Raw genomic sequence first — 19,289 nt, forward strand, 5'->3', positions numbered from 1 at the left:
TGGTGTCAAGGAATGTCTTATATCACCCCTACCATCAAATACTTGTACTTTGTGGACCCTAAGGAGCCTTTAGACCCATTTTTTTCGGTAAGTCATCTGTTAAGAACATTCAGTCTTGTGATTAGTATTGATAGTATCTGCAAGCCCAAACTGATGCGCAGATGAGAAATACAAAAAAATGAGTTTCTCTACTCAAGAGACCACTGTGGTTGGTAGGGCCAATCTGATATACCAAGAAAATGACTCCACATTTGTTGTTGTTCAGGGGTGATTTATAATGCAATTTCTTCTGTTTCTTGGTGACTTGTTATCCCTCAATTTGTCCAGCTGAAGAGGATTAACTGGGCCTGGAAGATGGCTCTAAGGTAAGGGCACTTCCTATGATAGGAATTCAATTCTGAGCCCTAGCTTCCCTAGCTCAACACACACATCATGGAGAGAAAAGCTGGGTTGGCACTGTGAGCCTATAAACTCAGCAATGGCCAGATAGCCTGGCAGAAAAGCAATGAGATCAATGCTCAGTGAGAGACCCTGTCAGAAGAGATCAATGGAGATAGCAATACCACAGAACAGCGCCGTCCTCTACCCACCTCTGCAGGTAGGCAAACATGTAACACACACACACACACACACACCACACATATGCAACATACACACAGACAGACACAGACACACACACAGTTAGTAAGATGCCCCAAATTTACAAAGAGACGTGCGTGTGTGGTAGCAATATTTGGGTCACAGGAAAAATAAACTTTGGTGGGGAAACAGGCTGAGCAAAAGGAACAACTCTAGGTATTAAAGTTTTTATGTAAACACAAAGATTAAGAGTTTATAGATGACCCATGAGACACCTACTCCAACATATCTTACTTCAGAAAACAAATGCATGTATTAAATATATTGTATTCTAGCTTTTGGTAAAATACTGACCTGGTTTGTGAAGGAATATGTGCGAGAAAAAGATATTGTAATCTAATTTTTCTGTTAAAATGTTTATTTTCCCTTGCATATTCTCTGACAAAATCTGACACTAAAGCTAAAAAAGTATCATATTGGAGAGGCAGCAATACCTTATTTTGTCATATTCGCATTTCCCACTGCCCTAGCATCCTACTTTAAAACAGGACTGAAAAGTTCTCTTTGGTATGCCAGCTAAGGTGCTTTGAGGGGTAAAATCTATACAGGGTTAACTTAATAAATCAAGCATCCAAGAATACCTTGTACTGTGGAGCCTACAACCTACAATTAGTTTGAAGATTGGACACAAAAACAAAATTTTATAGTCCACTTTATTTATTTATACATATTTTACACCTTTGAAAAGCCTTTTCCAGTATACCAATAATCACTTTGATACGTGACAGTACGTACAGAAGTGGCTTAGGAGCCACATCAATTTCTGCAGTAACTATGGTCGTAAGCTGAATCATGAAGGTCCTGGAAGTTGGGTCAAATGATGAAAAAATGGACGACCATGAACACACCCTTTAATTTCTTTTCCAAACTGGTGCTTCATTCTGTAGATAAGATTCTGGACATCCTCTCGTGGTAAGTACATGGGTAGCTGTCTGGACAGACGGACAGCTTCTCCCTATGAAAAGAAAAGCCACACAGTTCATCCTGATAGACCCTGAGGAAGAAACACACTATTTCAGCAAAATAAATACTGACTCTCATTTACTCAACAAATATTTACTACGCACCAACAGTGCTGCACGTTCTGGAGACAAAGTCATTGACAACAGACTGAAGATATTCTCATGGAATTTGCTTTTCAATGCAGAATAACAAAAAAAAAATCGCTTTGACAAACATGTGAATACACAGCTCACACAATTAACGGGGCAAGAGCAGGGATTGTGTAAATGGGAAGGCTTGCTCAAAGAGATGAGATTTAGGTTTTTCAATTACCATGTAAAGATCATGAACAACATAAAGCATTTCAGAGACTAGAACATTCTGAATGGATGTGGCACTTCAGTGAAGGAGACCAGATAAAGAAGTTAAGCAGGAACCGGGTTATGGACATGGACAGACTAAAATTTATTTGAACACACAGGGAAGTAGAAATGAAAACAGACAGATAAACAAACAAAGCCTGCCAAATATTTCATGTCATAAAGCAGTGTGGCTGTGGAGTGAAACGTGTTGAGGCTGACAGTCGGTGTGGTACAGGTGAGGACTGAGAGGAGTTGCTATGGAAGGTCTGCCTTTCAGGTATTTGGTAGATTGACTATCAGACCTGCAGAATCAAAGGGAATGTCCTCAGGTTTGGTACATAAATGTTGTTTTCTGATTCAGTGGTTTGGGGAATAAGAATTATAAACAAAACCAGCTTCTTGTAGCATAAAGAAAAATTTTTCAAGCTTGGAATTGTTACATTTCAACATTATTCTCTTTAGCTTCTCCACCTCTTTATTCCAACAGAATCTGGTTTTCCTTCACTCTGACCTTTAACCTCTCCTTCCTCTCAAACACTCATGCGTCCCTGGAACACCTTTCCCTTTGAGGTTGACCATGGATGAGCAATCCAGAATCCAGTGCTAGGGCTGACTCAGCAACAGTTTCTGGGGCACAGCGTGCTCAGGTTTCTCTCCCTGACCCTTGCTAATCCTTAGCTGTGGGCAAATTCCATGCTAGACAATACTAGAATCAAACAACTATCCTGATATTACCCAAGAGAAATGTCAGGTATTGAGAGCCCTCAGTGACAGCTGGAGGCTGTCTTGTTCCTCAGGAACTGTTCTTTCTTTTGCTACCTGTACCCTTGGTTTCCTATCTGTCATGGTACTCAGATGTCCAAAGCCCCTCTGCCCCTCCACTTACAGCAGACTTCTCTTCTTTTACCACATACACAAACCACATACATGTTCTCGTTTACCTTAAAATGTTTCCTTTTAGCTAGACTTGATATGTACAGAAAGAATGGTGTGAGTTTGAGGCCAGTCTGGGCTATGTAGTGAGTTCTTATCTCAAAACAAACAAGAAAAAAATTCACTAAAACAAAACAAAAACCAAAGAAACATTATTTTTTACTCTTGATTCAGAGACCATTATGTTTCTCCTTTCAAAATCATCTCTGTCACACTGGAATATTTACCCCAACCCTTCTCTTTTGGCTTTTCTGAACAGGGCTTCTCTGGGTAGCCCTGGTTATCCTAGAACTCACTCAGTAGACCAGGCTGGCCTCAAACTCACAGATTGCTCTGCTTTTTGTTTCTGGCTGATTGTTTTTAACTTCTTCATAACCAACAGGCCTAATTACTCTAGCCTGGTACACATTAGCTAAATGTTTTGGTTCATTCTCAACTGCTTTTTTCCTCCATTATGTCTAAAACCTTATTTCTTGACCACATGTTTTGTTTTGTTTTTCTCTTAAGAAAGATGTCTCTGGAGTTCCTTGAAACTCTCATTGCTGAATTGCCCTGGCAAAACGCTGGGACTTTCCACAAGACAAAGCTCCCAAAGGGTTCTAAGCATCACTGAATCTACTGAATGGTTCTCCAGAGTCTAGTATCCAAACACCATGAACAAAAAGCCCACTTAATAGAGAAGAAAACAAAGTCCAGGTGTGTTCTGAGAGTGGTCCACTGCAGTGGACCTTAATGAGGCACTAAGAGCTCCAGCTATGAAGGTAGGGGAGGCTGTTTCTCTGGACTTAAGCTACACTTGATGGCTCCAAAACTTCCTCAGCCCCTCCACTTAGATTTTATTTTTGAGATGAGTAAGTAGTCCTGGCTGGTAGTAAATCCTCCTGCCTCAGTCTCCGGAGTGCTGGACGTACACACAGATGCCATCAAACCTGGCTTGCTCTGTGTGCACTTTTCTAAATCTAATTTTATAATTCTCATTTTGGTAGATGCTTCAAAGTTTTGCAAAGTGAAACTTCATTTATTCAACAATTTAGTTCCCTCTACTAAATAATTTAGATTTCTTCCTTCTGAAGTGCTCAGGGATTACAGTCATCTAAAAATGTTTTAGATAAATAATATGGCATAAAAGTTGAACAATTTGGAAACCATTCTGAACTTACTTATGGAATTAAAAAAGAGTGTTTTTATAAGTAATAGTTTCAGCTAGGTGTGGTGGCGCACGCCTGTAATCCCAGCATTTGGGAGGCAGAGGCAGGGGGATTTCTGAGTTTGAGGCCAGCCTGGTCTACAGAGTGAGTTCCAGGACAGTCAGGACCACACAGAGAAACCCTGTCTCCAAAAACCAAAAACCAAACCAAAACAAAACAAAATAAAATATAATAGTTTCAATATGGGTCTAAGAATTATATGACAAGGATCTTTGATAGTGTTTGTCTACGTTGTGAAAACATTTTATTGAGTTTTTAAAAATAGCATTTTCTTCTTGAAAACATTTTAGAAACTATTCTTTTAACCATTTACTACTGGGGTAGGTGGGTGAAACAACCTTTAATCCTAGCAGAGGATTAAAGACAGAAGGCAGAGACAGGGAGGTCTCTGTGAGTTCAGAGCCAGCCTGGTCCACAGAGTGAGTTCCAGCTAGCCAGTGCTACTTAGTGGGACCCTGTTTGAAAACAAAACAAAATAAAAACAAAGTTTTCTATTTGAATAAGAGCCATAACATTTAGGCAGGTCATGTGATCCAGTGAGGCATACCTCCAGATAATTTATCACTTTTCGAGGTCTACATTCATAAATCTCCTTTGCATTTTTGTTTACTATAGCATTAAGAATTTCCTTTAAATCCATTATTCCGTAGAATGGGAGACACTTAGCCATTCCTTCTATTTCCAAGTAGTTCTCAGCACTGGAAACTCCTGAGAGAAAAAACAAAACCACACATGCAGAGGCACAGTTAAGTTAGTTAAAATTATATTCCAGAACATGTCCACTGGAAACAAGCATCACTGTTAGAACACTTAGTGGACCTTCCCCAGAATTTAATACATCAGGATAAAGTTCTGTTCCTTCATGGAGAGTACAAATAATCACTTCCCAGAAGACTTCACAGTAAGTCATAGGTGCTCACTGACGCCACATGTGCTTCCTATAATTTAACTTCATCTTACTTCCAACTGCTCTGTTCCTCACATTTGCTCAGGACATTTACTTTGGAGAGAAAATGAAGTCCCATGATATTTATTAAAATCAAGTGGTTTAAGCATTTTATCAACTGCTGTACTTTAAATTCTAGTCCACCGGTCTAATATTTAACTTGAAGACCTCAGTTATTTTTAACTTAACCATGAATAAAAATAGACACTCTTATCTTGTTACTATAAACTTTCAGGAAATAAAAATGGTAGCATTTATTCAGTGATTCAACTAAGAAAATGCTTGAAATTGGTATTATTTATTAAGCTATTTTAGAGTAATTCAGTTGGTAGAAAAATCCCTAAGAATATATATTCTGAGGCATCACTCTTGACATTAAGGGATAGAATGTGCTTATCCCATTTGTATAATAGTACCTTTAATAGTGGAATCAAAATCGTGTTGCTTAGAAGGAAAGTCCAATCGTTGGTTAATAGCTGTTGGTAAACTAATACAAACGGAAGCATCGCAGATCTCGGGACTGGAATGGTCTATTCTCTAACACAACCTCAGTTTTGGCCCAGTTTTAAGACCAAACAGTAGGAAAGTAATGTTATTCCCAGTAAGTAACGGGGAAGCTGAGCTACACTTCGTGAAGCATTAGAAGATGAGCTAGAGTTCAGTAAGGGAGGGATATGAGTTAGAGGACCTAACTCATAGGGACCTCAGGTGGGATCCATGTAAGGAAGGGAAGCAGGGTGCAGCAGGCTTAGTCCATCCTTTAACACTTATACAGATGTGAGGAAAGGCACCTTTCATCAATTCAAACTACAGACCCAGATAAAAAATGTCACACACACGCATACCCCTGTCCCCAGTCTCCATATTTAAAAATTTCCAATTAAAAGACACCAGAGGCCTCAAGGAAATGATCTATATGATGACTAGAAGAAATGACCAGAAATCAGTTCAGATCTGAAAGAGGGGCTGCAGAGTGGGCAGAGTCCCAGGCTTACTGATCATTTGTTTTGTAGATGGGGACAGGTCTCACTGTGTAGCCAAAGATTGTTTTAGATTCACTATATATATCAGGCTAGTCCAGACATGTGGCACTTTTCCCATATTGGCCTCTCAAGGTGTGGTCCAGACATGTGGCACTTTTCCCATATTGGCCTCTCAAGGTGTGGTAACAGGCACGTGACAGTGTCACCATGCCCTGCTTTGCTACTGATTTATGTTATTCAGTGTTTACACTTAATATACCAACTTTCCAGAGGGCCATGCAACAAATTCCTGAGACTCCCAAGGCAGCCTGTATGGGTTCTAATCTTGGTTCAAACACTGACTGTCCTCTGGAGCAAACTTAATTTTTCCTCCTTCCCTTTCTCATCTGTAAAATGGAGGTTGTGATACGAGCTACTCTGGAGGCTGTTAGGGGGCTGATATGTTAACTCTGTGTAAAATGGCTACTCAAAATTTATTAGTTGTTGTTAATGAACAAACTTGAGAAATTTGTGATCTGCGCATGAATTCTCCTTCTCAAGTGTTAACAGCTGTAACCATGGAGGTAAGTCATTTATGGGAGGTATCTTTACCTTGTGAAACTGAGAAAAATCAAGGAAAATTTGAAGTTTGGAACACTGAAACATCTCCCCCCCCCCCCCCCCCCCCGCCGCCCCCCAGAAATCCAGCTCTTTACTTTTGTACACTATTGTTATTTATTTTCGTTCTAAAATTTATTTGTTTAATTTATTCTATTTATTCTACTTATTTATTTATTTGTTGTTGTTGTATGGTTTTTTATCTGCATGCATGCCTATGCACCATATGAAGGAGGACAGAACATGTTGTTGGATCCCCTGGAACCAGAGTTAACGATCTTTGTGAGTTGCTCTGTGCATCTCTGTCAAGCCATCTCTCCAGCTCCCACTTACTGTCTTACTGCATTCTTTTAAGAACACTTTCCTACATTTTGGGTATGAGAACTCAGACAATGGAGTCTTTCCACATGTTGCTGTGGCACTGGACAGGACACAAAGGGGAAGAAGCAGGCAAGCTAGACAGGGAGCAAAGGCAGGATGGAAACTGGAAAAGACAGAAGAGCGGCAAAGAAAGCTGGAACCCCTACGGCAGACACATTCTTTCCAATCTATCTGGCATAATCCAGACATCCACGTGAGACTGCGGGTGCTCTGTGCCACCTGACAAAAAGAGACAACGCTGGTAAACAGCAAAGGAGATGGCCATTTTCATCAGACCAGTCCACGATCCCACGTATCTGCTTTATCGTCAGAGTCTGGATAGCTAAGTTACACAAGAAGGCAGCTGGGTTACCATGTCACAAGGTAACAGAAAATGCAGGGATCACCTGAGAGCTCCGAGTGCCAGATGCAGCTCTTGGAAGGTTTGTTTATTTATCTTTTTCTATGTCAGAAAAACCACATTATGGTTACCTGCAATCAATCTGATCTTGAAGCCATTTGCTGTAAGACGAGGGTCACACAGGTAAACTGATCCATTGCATCTTTCCTCAACTGGTGACATTGTATGTAAAACCTCTAAATAATGAGACTCTTTAAAAAGACTGAAAAAGAAAGAAATTATGGTTCTTTAAGTTATTAAACATTCAGATTGAAACAAGAAAGTTTATGGAAGCTAATCAAAGGGTGTTTTGAAAGTGTTATCATTGAAGTGCGGAGCCCTGTGAGAAAGCACTCTGTATTCTCATAGCATTGTCTAAGAGGCTCTCTGTAGAGCGTGCACAGAAGGGAGGAGGACACATATAAAGGGCAATTTGTCTAAAATGTTAAAACCTCAAAGAGAACTGTAAAAAGTTGTTCTCGAAATATAATACAAATCAAAACTTGACCCACAAGGAAAAGCTTTTTATGCTTTTAAACCAGCTATAATAAATGAAAAACATACATTACATCAACAAGCTTCTCAAGTAGTTATATTCAAAATTAAATGCTACTCAATGCTTCTTCAACAGTCACAACTGCTTCTTCAACAGCCACAAGATTAAATATAAGACTAGTCTTCCAAAAACATTTCAGTTCAAACCTTGGGAGAGATTTCTTTAGTTCAAAGCAAACACAGCCTGTTTGACAAAGGGGGCTCAGAACAGTCATTACAGAGGAGGGTCTATCGAGGCTGATGTGATGAGGACCAATCCCCATCTATGCAAAGGGAACCCGAGTGCCTACCACAGTAGAGAAATCAACTTAAGCACACAACATGCTGGAGGATGACACTGTATCTTGTTACAGCTCCATTCCTCTTGGAAAAACGTCTTTTAATTTTTGCTCAGAATGCGGAAGACTTCACTGACTGTGATTATCACGGAAAATGCATTGGCTGTATGTCTAGCTCATCTTACCAACTCTGGAATCAATCTGAACGCTTGTGGTAAGGATGACAACAGAGGCTGCACAGGCAAGAAGTCTGCATCACAATACTGGATACATGGCTTACTTATTGCTTCTGTAAGTACACCTAAGATAACTTTTCTGAGTTTGTGATTAGCTTAGAATCTAAACATTTCTGAGAGTATATGAAAGAATTAAGCAAAAGAATTACTCTCACACACTTTAATAAATCAAAGGAAACATGTATTATATACTTACGTATGGGCAGAAACAGATTGGAGCAAAGAATCTTGGTAAAGGGTGCTTAAGGCATGCACCATGTAATTGCGACTGAAGTGTATGTCTGACAGTGTCAGAGTAGTGTAATATCAAGAAAAAGCACAGCACTCCAGGATTCATTGCCACAGAGAAGCCATGAAAGCACGGGAGAAAGGAGCTTGAGGCTTACTGAATGCAAGAATGCGCACTCACAACCCTCTAACATTATTTATAAGCCACTAATAACATCATCAGAGTTTAGAAAAACGTACTCAAAATATTCCTTCAAATAAGTATCATTATGCCTACTAGAAAACCTTCAACTTTAAACATTACTAGTTAAAAACCTCTCTTACTTCACCATACCTCTCTGTTAATATAATTGGCTTTTCAAGTGGTTCTGCAAGGAGTTTATGATTCTCAAGAAGCTTTTTAAATAACAGGGCTTCCTCCACTCTGTACGGGTTCAGTAACATGACATCTGCTCTGGATGTGACCAGCCATGCATCAGGAAACTTGAGACTGTGGATCAGGCAAATCTCATCCTTCTCCTCTAAGTCAACTTCCTTTTGTTTCTTAAAGTTCACTTTTAAGTTTTCCATAGAAAAGGGGATCTCTGTTATTTTAATATTTTCACTCTTCTTCTTCTTCTTTTCATTCGGGGACTGAAAGAGCTCATCAAGCTTTGGCTGATTAGATGAGTCTTTCACCTTATGTTTCTGTGTCCAGCCCCATGCACCGGTGGCCCTTATCTTTTTCCTGCCATCTTTTAATGATACTTGTGTCTCCCGTTCAATAGCTTTCTTCATTTGGTTATTGTACCGTTCCAAGTCTTTTTTGGCCTTTTCCTCATATCTAAGAACAGAGATAAAACAGACCTAATGAGTTCATAATAAAAACATAATAACCTAGTAGTCATCTAAAGTAACTTTTAATAATAACAAGCTGTCATTCAGTAATGACAATGAAATATGTATTCGAGAGACCCTCCTGTGTGTTTATGACAAACTCCAAACAGAGCACAGAAATTAGCCCCTGAAAAGCAGTCAAAAGCAAATGGGAAAGGACTAGCATTTGCATCTAGGACATTCTGGCCCAGCATTAGCAGGTGGGAGCTGCAGGGATTAGCTAGGAGATGGCATTTATTAGCCTGTATCATCAGAACACAGATTCTTGCTCCAAAACAACTTGAAATCAAGAGAAAAATCCCATGTGGGAGAGCCCTAAGGAAAACATTAAAATGCTAATGAACTGAACAGAGTTTCCATTGCTTCCAGTGCTGAAGAAACAGAACCTGGTGTCTGAGTTACATGTGGGGCTTGGTAAAAACATCTTGGGCTTTAATTTAAAACCTGTAGAGTGCCATATGTTAGGAGGAAAACCCCTAAGCCCTAGAACTGAGAAAATTTCCCCATAATTCAATGCAACACAAACTTTCACCAGCTCAAAGGCATCTTAAATAAAAATGAACACTTTCCAGAAAGGAAAAGATATCACCTACTATGCCCACTGCACAAGTGAAACTCACCACTCAAGCAACAAAACAGAGTGTGAGTCATGATCAAGGGGAAGAGGTCAGGAAAAGAACCCTTCATCATGAGTCAGATTTATAATTAATAAAAAGTTTCGCATAAATGTTTTAGGGCTCTAGATAAGCAATAGAAAGAGAAATAGGAAGGGCTAAAGGGGAAGCTCAAGAGAGAAGTGGAATTCACTTTACGTGTATACAAAGAAGTGGGAAGTCTAGAACTAAACAACAGGATCTGGAAAGGAACCGTCTCTATGCAGATTTAATTATAGACCAGAGATGGAATCAACAGGGTCAGTGAAACTGGAGGCAGAGCTGCAGCAATCACCACTGAGAGCGAGGAAGAATCTCCACCTGTGCACACTGAAGCAGCCTGGCGCTTATGCACAAGTATCCCAACATGTCGAGCATTTAATGATGACCCATCCTGTAGAAGTGTAACACCTTAAAGATCCAGGAAGCAGGTCCAGACAGCATCAGTGCAAACAAGTCCTGCCAGACACACCAACAGCAAACTGGGAACTGAAGGTGAATCCTCAAACCAAGAAAAAGGACGATGCAATGCCTGCGGAATATGCAGTCTTTAAGTGGCAAGAGAGCACAGACCAACCATAAAGATCCTTTAAAGGGAAGATTAAACAAATGCCTTCAGAGAAAATACGTTTTCTGCTAACCAGGCTGCACCCTTAAAGAATGATATAAGCACAAAAGCAATACCTGTGGGCCTTTAGTTTTTATGTGAGAACTAAGTGCAGTAAAAGGGTGCCCGTGCAAACAGTTATATAAATTAGATGTTAAAATGTATCCATTTAAACCCTGAGCCCTCTGGTAAGTGCTCCATGAGAAGACAGGGGCAGTCACAGGTGGAAGGGCATCTGTAATTCTAACGATGTTGATGATTATATCACATAGAGCTAATCTTCAAACCAAAGAACAGGAAACCCCACGTCATGGACTTCTAAGAATTGCACTTTTATAATAACATAGGGGTATAAAAGAAAAGAATGGAAAGTGTATATATACTATACAGACAGAAAGTGTAAGAAAACAAGAGACTGACATTAAATGAAGTAAATCAAAATGCTAAGTTGTTAGAGATGCAGGTGTCGTTAGATAGCTTAACACTTACATGTGTGTACACTTAGTAATAGAGCTTTCAATATCAAGAGATTTGAAGCGAAATCTGAAGCAAAACTCAAGAGATTTCAAGCAAAATCTCACAGCCTAAAGGCAGAAATAAAGTCAAAGCACAGCTGGAGCCACTGATGCCTTTCTCCTCAGAGGATTACAAACTGTCAGGAAAATGAGATTTCAGCAACACTGCCGACCACTTTGACTTAAGCAGGAATTCTGATTCTTTATATTGATCATGGATCATTTCAACGGGACGGGAAATTTGAGGAGCCAAGTTCTCAATACATGCCAAAAGGTGGGTGAAAACTAACATACTTTCTGTCCATGTTAAACTGGAACCCAAGTTTATTCATAAAGCCTTAAATGTTTGAAAATTAAATGACACAATAGTATTCACACTGACCTCAGTATCTACCAAGTAGAGGCTGAATTAATAAACCTTATTATGCTTATAAAATTAAACATGATTGCTTGAAAATATTGTTAGAAGTCAGATGTATCATATAGTTTTATTTATTTGAAGTTTAAACACTAGCAAAACCATGTAATAGAAATCAAAATAGTGTCTGCCTATGGAGGTAGCAAGAGGGATCTGTAGGGAGGATGGAAATGTATGTTTTCATTGTGGTACTATTCACACTGAACTACACTGCTAGGGCCTTTGCATTCTACTGTAGGTAAACTTTACCCAATTTAAAGAATGATTTAAAAAATCATTGGGGAGCCAGACACAGGAACATATGCTCACAGTCCTGGCACACTTGGAAGGTAGAGGAGGAAGGAAAATCAGACTTAAGGCCAGATTGTTCTACAGAGCTATTTCATTTCAAAATGCAAAAAAAAAATGAAAACAGTACACAATAAAGCCATTTAAATAGTACACGGAATTAAAAAGTACACCAGAGCTATCCTCTTTTCTTTTAAAGTCATCAGTTGATAAATTCCAATAAACCAAACATATTCAAACTTTGTGATTCAGCTGTATAAAGCAATGGGTATTTCAATTTTATAGTGGGTAAAAAACTTTTCTTTTTTTCCCAGTAATAAAAGGAGTAAAAGGAAGCTGCTAGAGCCACAGAGAGGCCAGCGGACGGTCTGTGCCAACCACCCTGTGAGAAGTCCTGAGATCCCGGGTTCCACGCTGCCTGCTTAGCAGCTTCAGGTTGACCTTGTGGCCAGGAAGCTGGGACCGCTGCTGTGTCTACCTGAGGACACGGAAGGTGCCCAACAGACTCCGGACACAGTCTGAGGCTCTGCTTGCCATGGCTCCGCTGCTCAGAAACCATAGAACGGAATGCAAAGCATTTGTTCTGTCCCTCAGGGTATTCATTTATAATACATGGGCAACTTACATGCACTCATAGCTCTGCTATGAGGAACCAGTTATTTGGTACACTGTAAATGGTGATGTTTACTCTAAATTTCTATCAAGAAACACAAATCCTGGCTGGGGATATACTCAGTGGCAGAGTATATGCTGAACACACACACACACACACACACATACACACACACACACACACACACACACACACACACACACGACTCTGGGTTAATCCCTAGCACAATAATCATGAAAACAAAAAGAAACACAAATTCTATAACTTGAATAGTATGTTTGATTAGAAGTTTAGTAATTATTTCTGCTGGCCCTCAGGGCTTCAGTCCTGTTCCCTCCCCCAATACCTGATCATGGTCCCCTTTCCCTTCCCTGTCTTCTCTCCCACCCAGGTTCCTCCCTCCTTCTCTCCCTACCCCCTTCCACACCTTGAGTGCTTTCTTCTCCCTCCCAAGACCTGGGAGGTGAGAGACTCTCAGGACGAAAAGGGAGGGAACTCGGATGAAGTGCTGTACAGTGGGGAGGGGGAACTTGTAGAGTTCACCTCCAGTGGAGGGACAGGGAATCACGTGGAGGGATAGGGTTGCCATCTCAGTCAAAAGCTCTGACCCAGAATTGTTCCTGTCTGAAGGAACTGCAGGGCCAAAAATGGAGAAGAGCCTGAGAGAAAGGAGGTCCAGTGACAGGCCCAAATTGGGATCCAGCTCAAGGGAGGCTATGGTATGCTTGCAGACAGGAGCCTAGCATGGCTGCCCTCTGAGAGGCCCCAACAAGTAGCTGAAAGAGTCAGATGCAGATATCAGCATACAACCAATGAACAGAAGCCTGGGACCCTTGTGACTGAATTGGGGAAAAGCTGGTAGAAGCTGAGGAGGAGGGTGGCCCCATGGGAAACCAGCAGTCTCAACTGACCTGGACCCCAAGATCTCTGACACTGAGCCACCAACCACAGGCAGGCAGCACACACCAGGCTCCTGACACATCTACAGCAGAAGATTGCCTGGTCTGGCCTCAGTCAGAGAAGATGCACCTAACCCTCAAGAGACTTGAGGCCCCAGGGAGTGTGGAGGCCTGGTAAGGAAGTGGTGGTGGGGAGGGGGACATCTTACTGGGGGTGGGGGGCGGTACGAGATGGGGAGTGGGGGGGGAAGACTGGGAGGGGATCAAGTCTAGACTGTAAAAAAGGATTAAGAAAGAAAAATACATTTTTAAAAAGTTTAATAATTAAATAAAACTTACTTTTTTTTTAAATTAAGTTTTAGATTTGGGTTTAGGGAACTAAGATTATTTCAGGTCTCTGTAGGCTTAGATTCTATAGAACATTATTTGATTTGTGTATTGTAAAGTGGGACTATGAACTAACAGAGCACAATATGGTATACAATCTATGCTCAGAACATGCTTCCGAATAAAGAAATGCTACACATCAGCTGGATAAGATTGCAATAAAAGTCTGCTTCATTGTAAACTAGATAGACATTAGCCATCATTTGCTCTTCATTTTCATAGTTTTGAAAGTTACTTTCGTCCTCTTATCCCTAAAACACGAACATATGGGTTAGTTACAAAAAACACATGGTCTTTAATAGTTTACTTTCACAGGCACTAGAAATAAGTATATTTTTAGCTCTCAGACATCAGAACTCCAGACTTTTCCTATGGGGTGGAAAATGAGTTCAGGATAAAGGTCATTTTTGTAATTAATTACAATGTGCAAATTTTCACATATGGTACTAATCTTTTGATTTATTCAAGAAGTCAATTTAATTAGTTCCTTGGGAAACATAAAAAAAGTTATGTTCAAAATAATACTAGGTAAATGTTAAGTAAGAACAGATGTTACCTTTGTATTTAATGCCATTAAGGGACTTAGTAGCATCTTAAATGGAAAGTATGTGCCGTGATTTGACTAAGCAGTCAGTCAAAGGATGTTTCTGAGACTAAAAGCTACAGTTAATTATAAAGTTTAACATTTTCAGTAACATCTAAATCGCAACATCACTTAGTTATTTTAAGTAGGAATATATTTATATATTGCAAATGAAAGCTCAAATTAACACCAACTGACTGGAGGGTCCCTCTCCCATGTGACAGGGAGATAGAAGCTCACACCTGGATTTTGATCTTCTAGAGTAAAGGAGAGAAAAACAGGGTCTTAAAAACCAGAAAAGACCTAGGTATTCCCTGGCCTACTTTCTCAGCAGGGACTGACTGAGCTTCTAGCTAATCCTGGGGCATGCAGATCTCTCCTCTGACCTGGCCACCACTCCTCCATCTTTCTTCATCACACTCACATTCTGCCCAAGTTACTGAGCATCCTGTAAGTAAACTGTCATCCATGATCTTTAGTTAAGCCCAATAAACTTCTGGTTCCCTGAGCTGGACTCTGGCGGATTTGTATGTTGGTTTTGTCTTTGGTGTCCTACAAGGAAGGGGTACATGGTTGTTCACATCTCCCTAGGGAAAATCCCCACAAGTGGAGGCTAGCTATGTATACCCATCACATTTTTTTTTGAGACATATACTTAGATCTGAAGGTAATATTTTAATCAGATCAGATCACTTATTTACATACTTCAAACATCCACAACAACTTACCAATAAGGTTTAGATACTACATGCTATATTGACTATATAGGCAGTAATATGCTAACTTGGTTCTGAAACTCCAGCACAATCTTTTTTACTGTGCATGTCATTTTAGAGAGCAATTTAACAGAGAGAAACAGTCAAATTTTTACAAGAAGACACTATCACTTCAACTGTTCTACTGAAAAGCTTGAAAACATGCTGCTCCAGGGAAGTTCTTTAACATAAATGAAAAGAAAGGAATAAGACAGTGGAAAGTCAAACTGAGATGAAAGCAGTAAAGGCTTCTATCAAATAACCAAGACAGAACACAACGAACATTTTGAAAATAACAATAAAAAGTAATACCCCCTATCCAAAACAACAAGGAAAAAGTGATACCCAAAAAGATACTTGAGTGAAGCTAAGAAGCATTTTTCATTTTCTTCCTAAATGAGAAGTTTCTAAAGCTTTGAACCCGTCAATCATACAGAATGGAGACAGCTGGGCATCTGGGCACATGCGCTCTGGAGACCTACTTGTGTTTGTCCTCTTCACTCAGTGTCTCCCACTGTGCTTTAATTTGTACTGTCAAATCCTCCAAACCAGTCTTGGGATTCTCTGCGAGGAACTGAGTGCGGCGGTCTTGAATGAAGAGGGCACTGGCTGACATGGGCTTCTTGACTGCTCGATTGCTAATTAAGTCATAGGCTGTAAGCTGTCCAGATCTGTTATCGATTACATTCGATGTTCTGCTACAAGGACCATCACTGAGATTCTCTGCTTCAAGGCTTGGGTGACTATTAGTCACTTTACACGATAAGCTCTTTTGTGGCACTAAAATTTTCACAGGTTCAATGTTCTCTCCCATTGAATTAAACACATTTCCTTTGCTCCACTCATCTGCACAGATTTCCAGAGCTTTCTCAGGGTGCGCTTCTCTCCCATCCCCCCCACGTCCTCCTGGGGGGGTACCACTCCTGTCATTTTCTCCTTGGATATACTCAACAGAACCTACAGAGGGGGTCTCTCTGTGTTCACTCTGATTAGCCTCTGTTGATAAATTATTCATAGGGATATTTTGAAGCGTGTCCTTATTAATGTGAGAATATTCACCACTAAGATGACCATCACAATGATTGCCTATATTTGTCTGTTCATTTAAATGGTGATCAATGTTTTTTCTAGATTCATCCTTTTGGAAGTGAATAGCCGAAGCATCAACGTTTGGATAATTATTTCCAGATGATTCCATTTTATTAAAAGGCACATCTGTTTCTGCTGTTTCACTAACAATTATGTTGGCTGCGGAAACATCTACTCTGTTATTTTCATAAGACTCGGTAGTGGGCAATGGTCCGTAACAGGTCATCATCAGATTTTCAATAGCAATTAAAACAGATTCCTAAAAATATAATGAACAAATATTAGGAGGGATACTGTGAAAAAGGGCAATATCAAAAATAATAACAAAAATTTTAAAAAACCAAGTCATTTTTAATAAGGGAACAGTTAGGACTGCATAAATGTATAGCATAATTACATATATAATTACATATAGAACTTTATTTGAAAAAGATTACCTTATTCTGTAATAACACTTGACTTTTATCAGGCGTTAGATTTACATCCACCTCAGCTGATGGAACATCAATTTTCAGAAAGAAAATGGGGTACAAGCGGGTAGATTCCTTTAGGCACTTCAGATTATAATAGCGTCGGATTAACTAGAAATATATGCAATGAATAAAAGACAGAAATATCTTGTTATTGCCAGCTTTAAATAAGAACTCCAGCTCCAGGAGATCCGATGCCCTCATCTGGCCTCCATGGCACCAGGCACGTGGTACAGACTCACTTGCAGGACAAATACCCATACACATAAAATACAATTCAGAAAAAGCAACATTCATTTAAAATATATTAAATTCCTAATCCAAGGGGTATTTTTGTACTAGAAATGATTACCTTTAGTATATCTTTTTGATGTACTGGTCGACTATTAATAAAGATGAAACTTCTCTCTGGGGTTGAAAGACTTGTGGAATTGTGGTCTGCATCACGCTTTGGAAAGAATCCACTTAGGTAAATCTACAATTGTAATACACAAGTATGGAAGGTGTAACGTCAACAATAAAGTTCTAGAGGTTTGATTGTCTACAGTGTATTAGAAAGTATACAAAATTGGATATTTTATTTATTTACATTTCAAATGTTATCCCCTTTCTGAATTTCTCCACAGAAACCCCACATCCCATCTCCACTATGACTAATCATTAAAAAAAAGATAGAAAACTTCATTTTTTACAAGTTTTACATAGACAATTTGAAAATGTTGAGGTGTTTGTTTATATAAAATTAAAGGCAAACAAATGTTATATACTTTTTTCATAAAATTAAGTTCTAGATTTTAAAATAATACATTATCATCTCTATAGATATTTTAAGTGTTATATATGTCCAGCAGTTATTTATTTATTACTTGAGATTATGATAGATTAGGTAAACTGACTTGTTGGAATATTTCCAGAGAAGTTCAAAAATTCACTTAGAGTTGGAGAAATACTTGTGAAATGGATTGATTTTTAGCATTAATTTCTTATTGTTTTATCAAAGTGGTAATATTATCTATCTATCTATCTTTCATCTATCAATCTATCATCTATCTATCCAATTACCTCATATTTCACATATGTATGTTTATATTATAACTATCTATATAAAATACAAAAAAAGAAAATAAATAAAATAACACATGAAACTTGTAACTTTAGGTTATATACATGCTGGTAAGCATGCCTTAAGAATTAATACTGAATAACTATTTAAGAGTACTAAACCAGTCAAAAAATTCTTATTTATGGCTCTTGCTTTACATTTTTAACTATCGGGACAAATACCCTTACCTTGTTTTATTTTAAAATGTCTTTCCTCATACAGTGACTTCACCCCCTTCCCCTTACTGGCTGTTTGTCTTTTTCTCTTCAACTATTATATCCCACGAAAAGTAGCCATTTCTTTGTTCTTAATATTTTTGAAGCTAACTGTACTGGGTTTTCATTGCTGTGTTTAAGAAAGAAATGTTTACTTTGAATTAACTCTAATTCCTTCATGGCTAAATACTGGTAGTATACTATAAGTTATCTCTGAGATTGCTCACAGAACTTCACTAAAAAATTTTTTTTTGGTGATTATTTACACACTGTACTTTTCTCTAGTCTACAAATATATCAAGAGAAGGAAGAAACTGAAAGATACTAGAAAAGCTGACCAGAAGGAAAGAGTGATTTAAGAGATTAGAAGGCTTCCAATTGTTAAGGTTTCATTCATTGTCCCCTTCCTCCTACTCTGCATTCATGGTGTTTGTGCAGACACATGCTTGCATATTTTGTTGTATAACCTTCTATGAAATACAAACTTGAGGTGAACCCAATGAGCAACTCTAAAGGTAAACATTAAGCTTAGGGTAAGGAGTAAGGTGTTATTTATAGCCGAGCGGTAACCATGACACTTGGTAACAACAAAACCCGTAGGCTGTCACCTATGTCTATGGCTATCCCCGCTCTTGAGAGTAAGTGCTTAAGGCAATGCAATACCAATTTTAGAACACTAAGTGCATTACTGTCACAGTGCCAATGTGTACCAATTTGGAAAAATAAATTAATAAATCTGGATAATCCATTACAAGATGATACCACTTAATTAACTGTAAAACTTCACAGCATTTATAAATGGCTGTATAATTTACCATGTAACATGAGACACTTCTTCAAGCACCTGCTGGGTACCAGGAGAGTCTGTTTAGCCTCTGGAGGACTTACTGAGTGTTTGGATTAAAGAAAATACATAGATAAGGAGAGAAAAGAAAGAAGAAAAGTGTCCCCTGTGCCTTAAAATGAAGGAGCCCAAAGAACCAGGGATTTCCTTTTACACCACTCTGATTGCAACTGTGTAACTACTATGACTTGTAGACACTGAGCTTTAAAAATGAAGACAATCTTAAAACCTAACAAACCATGTCAAAGTTACATGGGAGAGTCAAGAAGTCGCGTGCATATAATGTTATATAAATTAAACATCAGATT

At 39.0% G+C, this 19,289-nt stretch overlaps 1 protein-coding gene across 6 annotated transcripts in view; it reads right to left on the bottom strand.

Annotated features, from left to right (window-relative positions):
- Positions 1-1,274: 1,274 nt before the first annotated feature.
- Positions 1,275-19,289, bottom strand: part of Pms1 (PMS1 homolog 1, mismatch repair system component) — a 107,512-nt gene continuing 89,497 nt past the window's right edge. For 4 of the 6 annotated variants that reach the window (XM_052192168.1, XM_052192167.1, XM_052192171.1 and 1 more), the window contains 7 exons: positions 17,173-17,295; positions 16,788-16,931; positions 15,744-16,609; positions 9,002-9,490; positions 7,463-7,593; positions 4,632-4,792; positions 1,275-1,594 (listed from right to left, as the gene is read on the bottom strand). In XM_052192168.1, coding sequence (XP_052048128.1) covers positions 1,430-1,594; positions 4,632-4,792; positions 7,463-7,593; positions 9,002-9,490; positions 15,744-16,609; positions 16,788-16,931; positions 17,173-17,295 — 2,079 coding nt within the window. In that variant the 3' untranslated portion in view covers positions 1,275-1,429. The remainder of the gene's footprint in view (positions 1,595-4,631; positions 4,793-7,462; positions 7,594-9,001; positions 9,491-15,743; positions 16,610-16,787; positions 16,932-17,172; positions 17,296-19,289) is intronic. The other 2 variants (XM_052192173.1, XM_052192169.1) reach the window with 1 other exon arrangement.

The sequence above is a fragment of the Apodemus sylvaticus genome, chromosome 9 (assembly GCF_947179515.1).
Source record: "Apodemus sylvaticus chromosome 9, mApoSyl1.1, whole genome shotgun sequence".
Taxonomy (NCBI): domain Eukaryota; kingdom Metazoa; phylum Chordata; class Mammalia; order Rodentia; family Muridae; genus Apodemus; species Apodemus sylvaticus.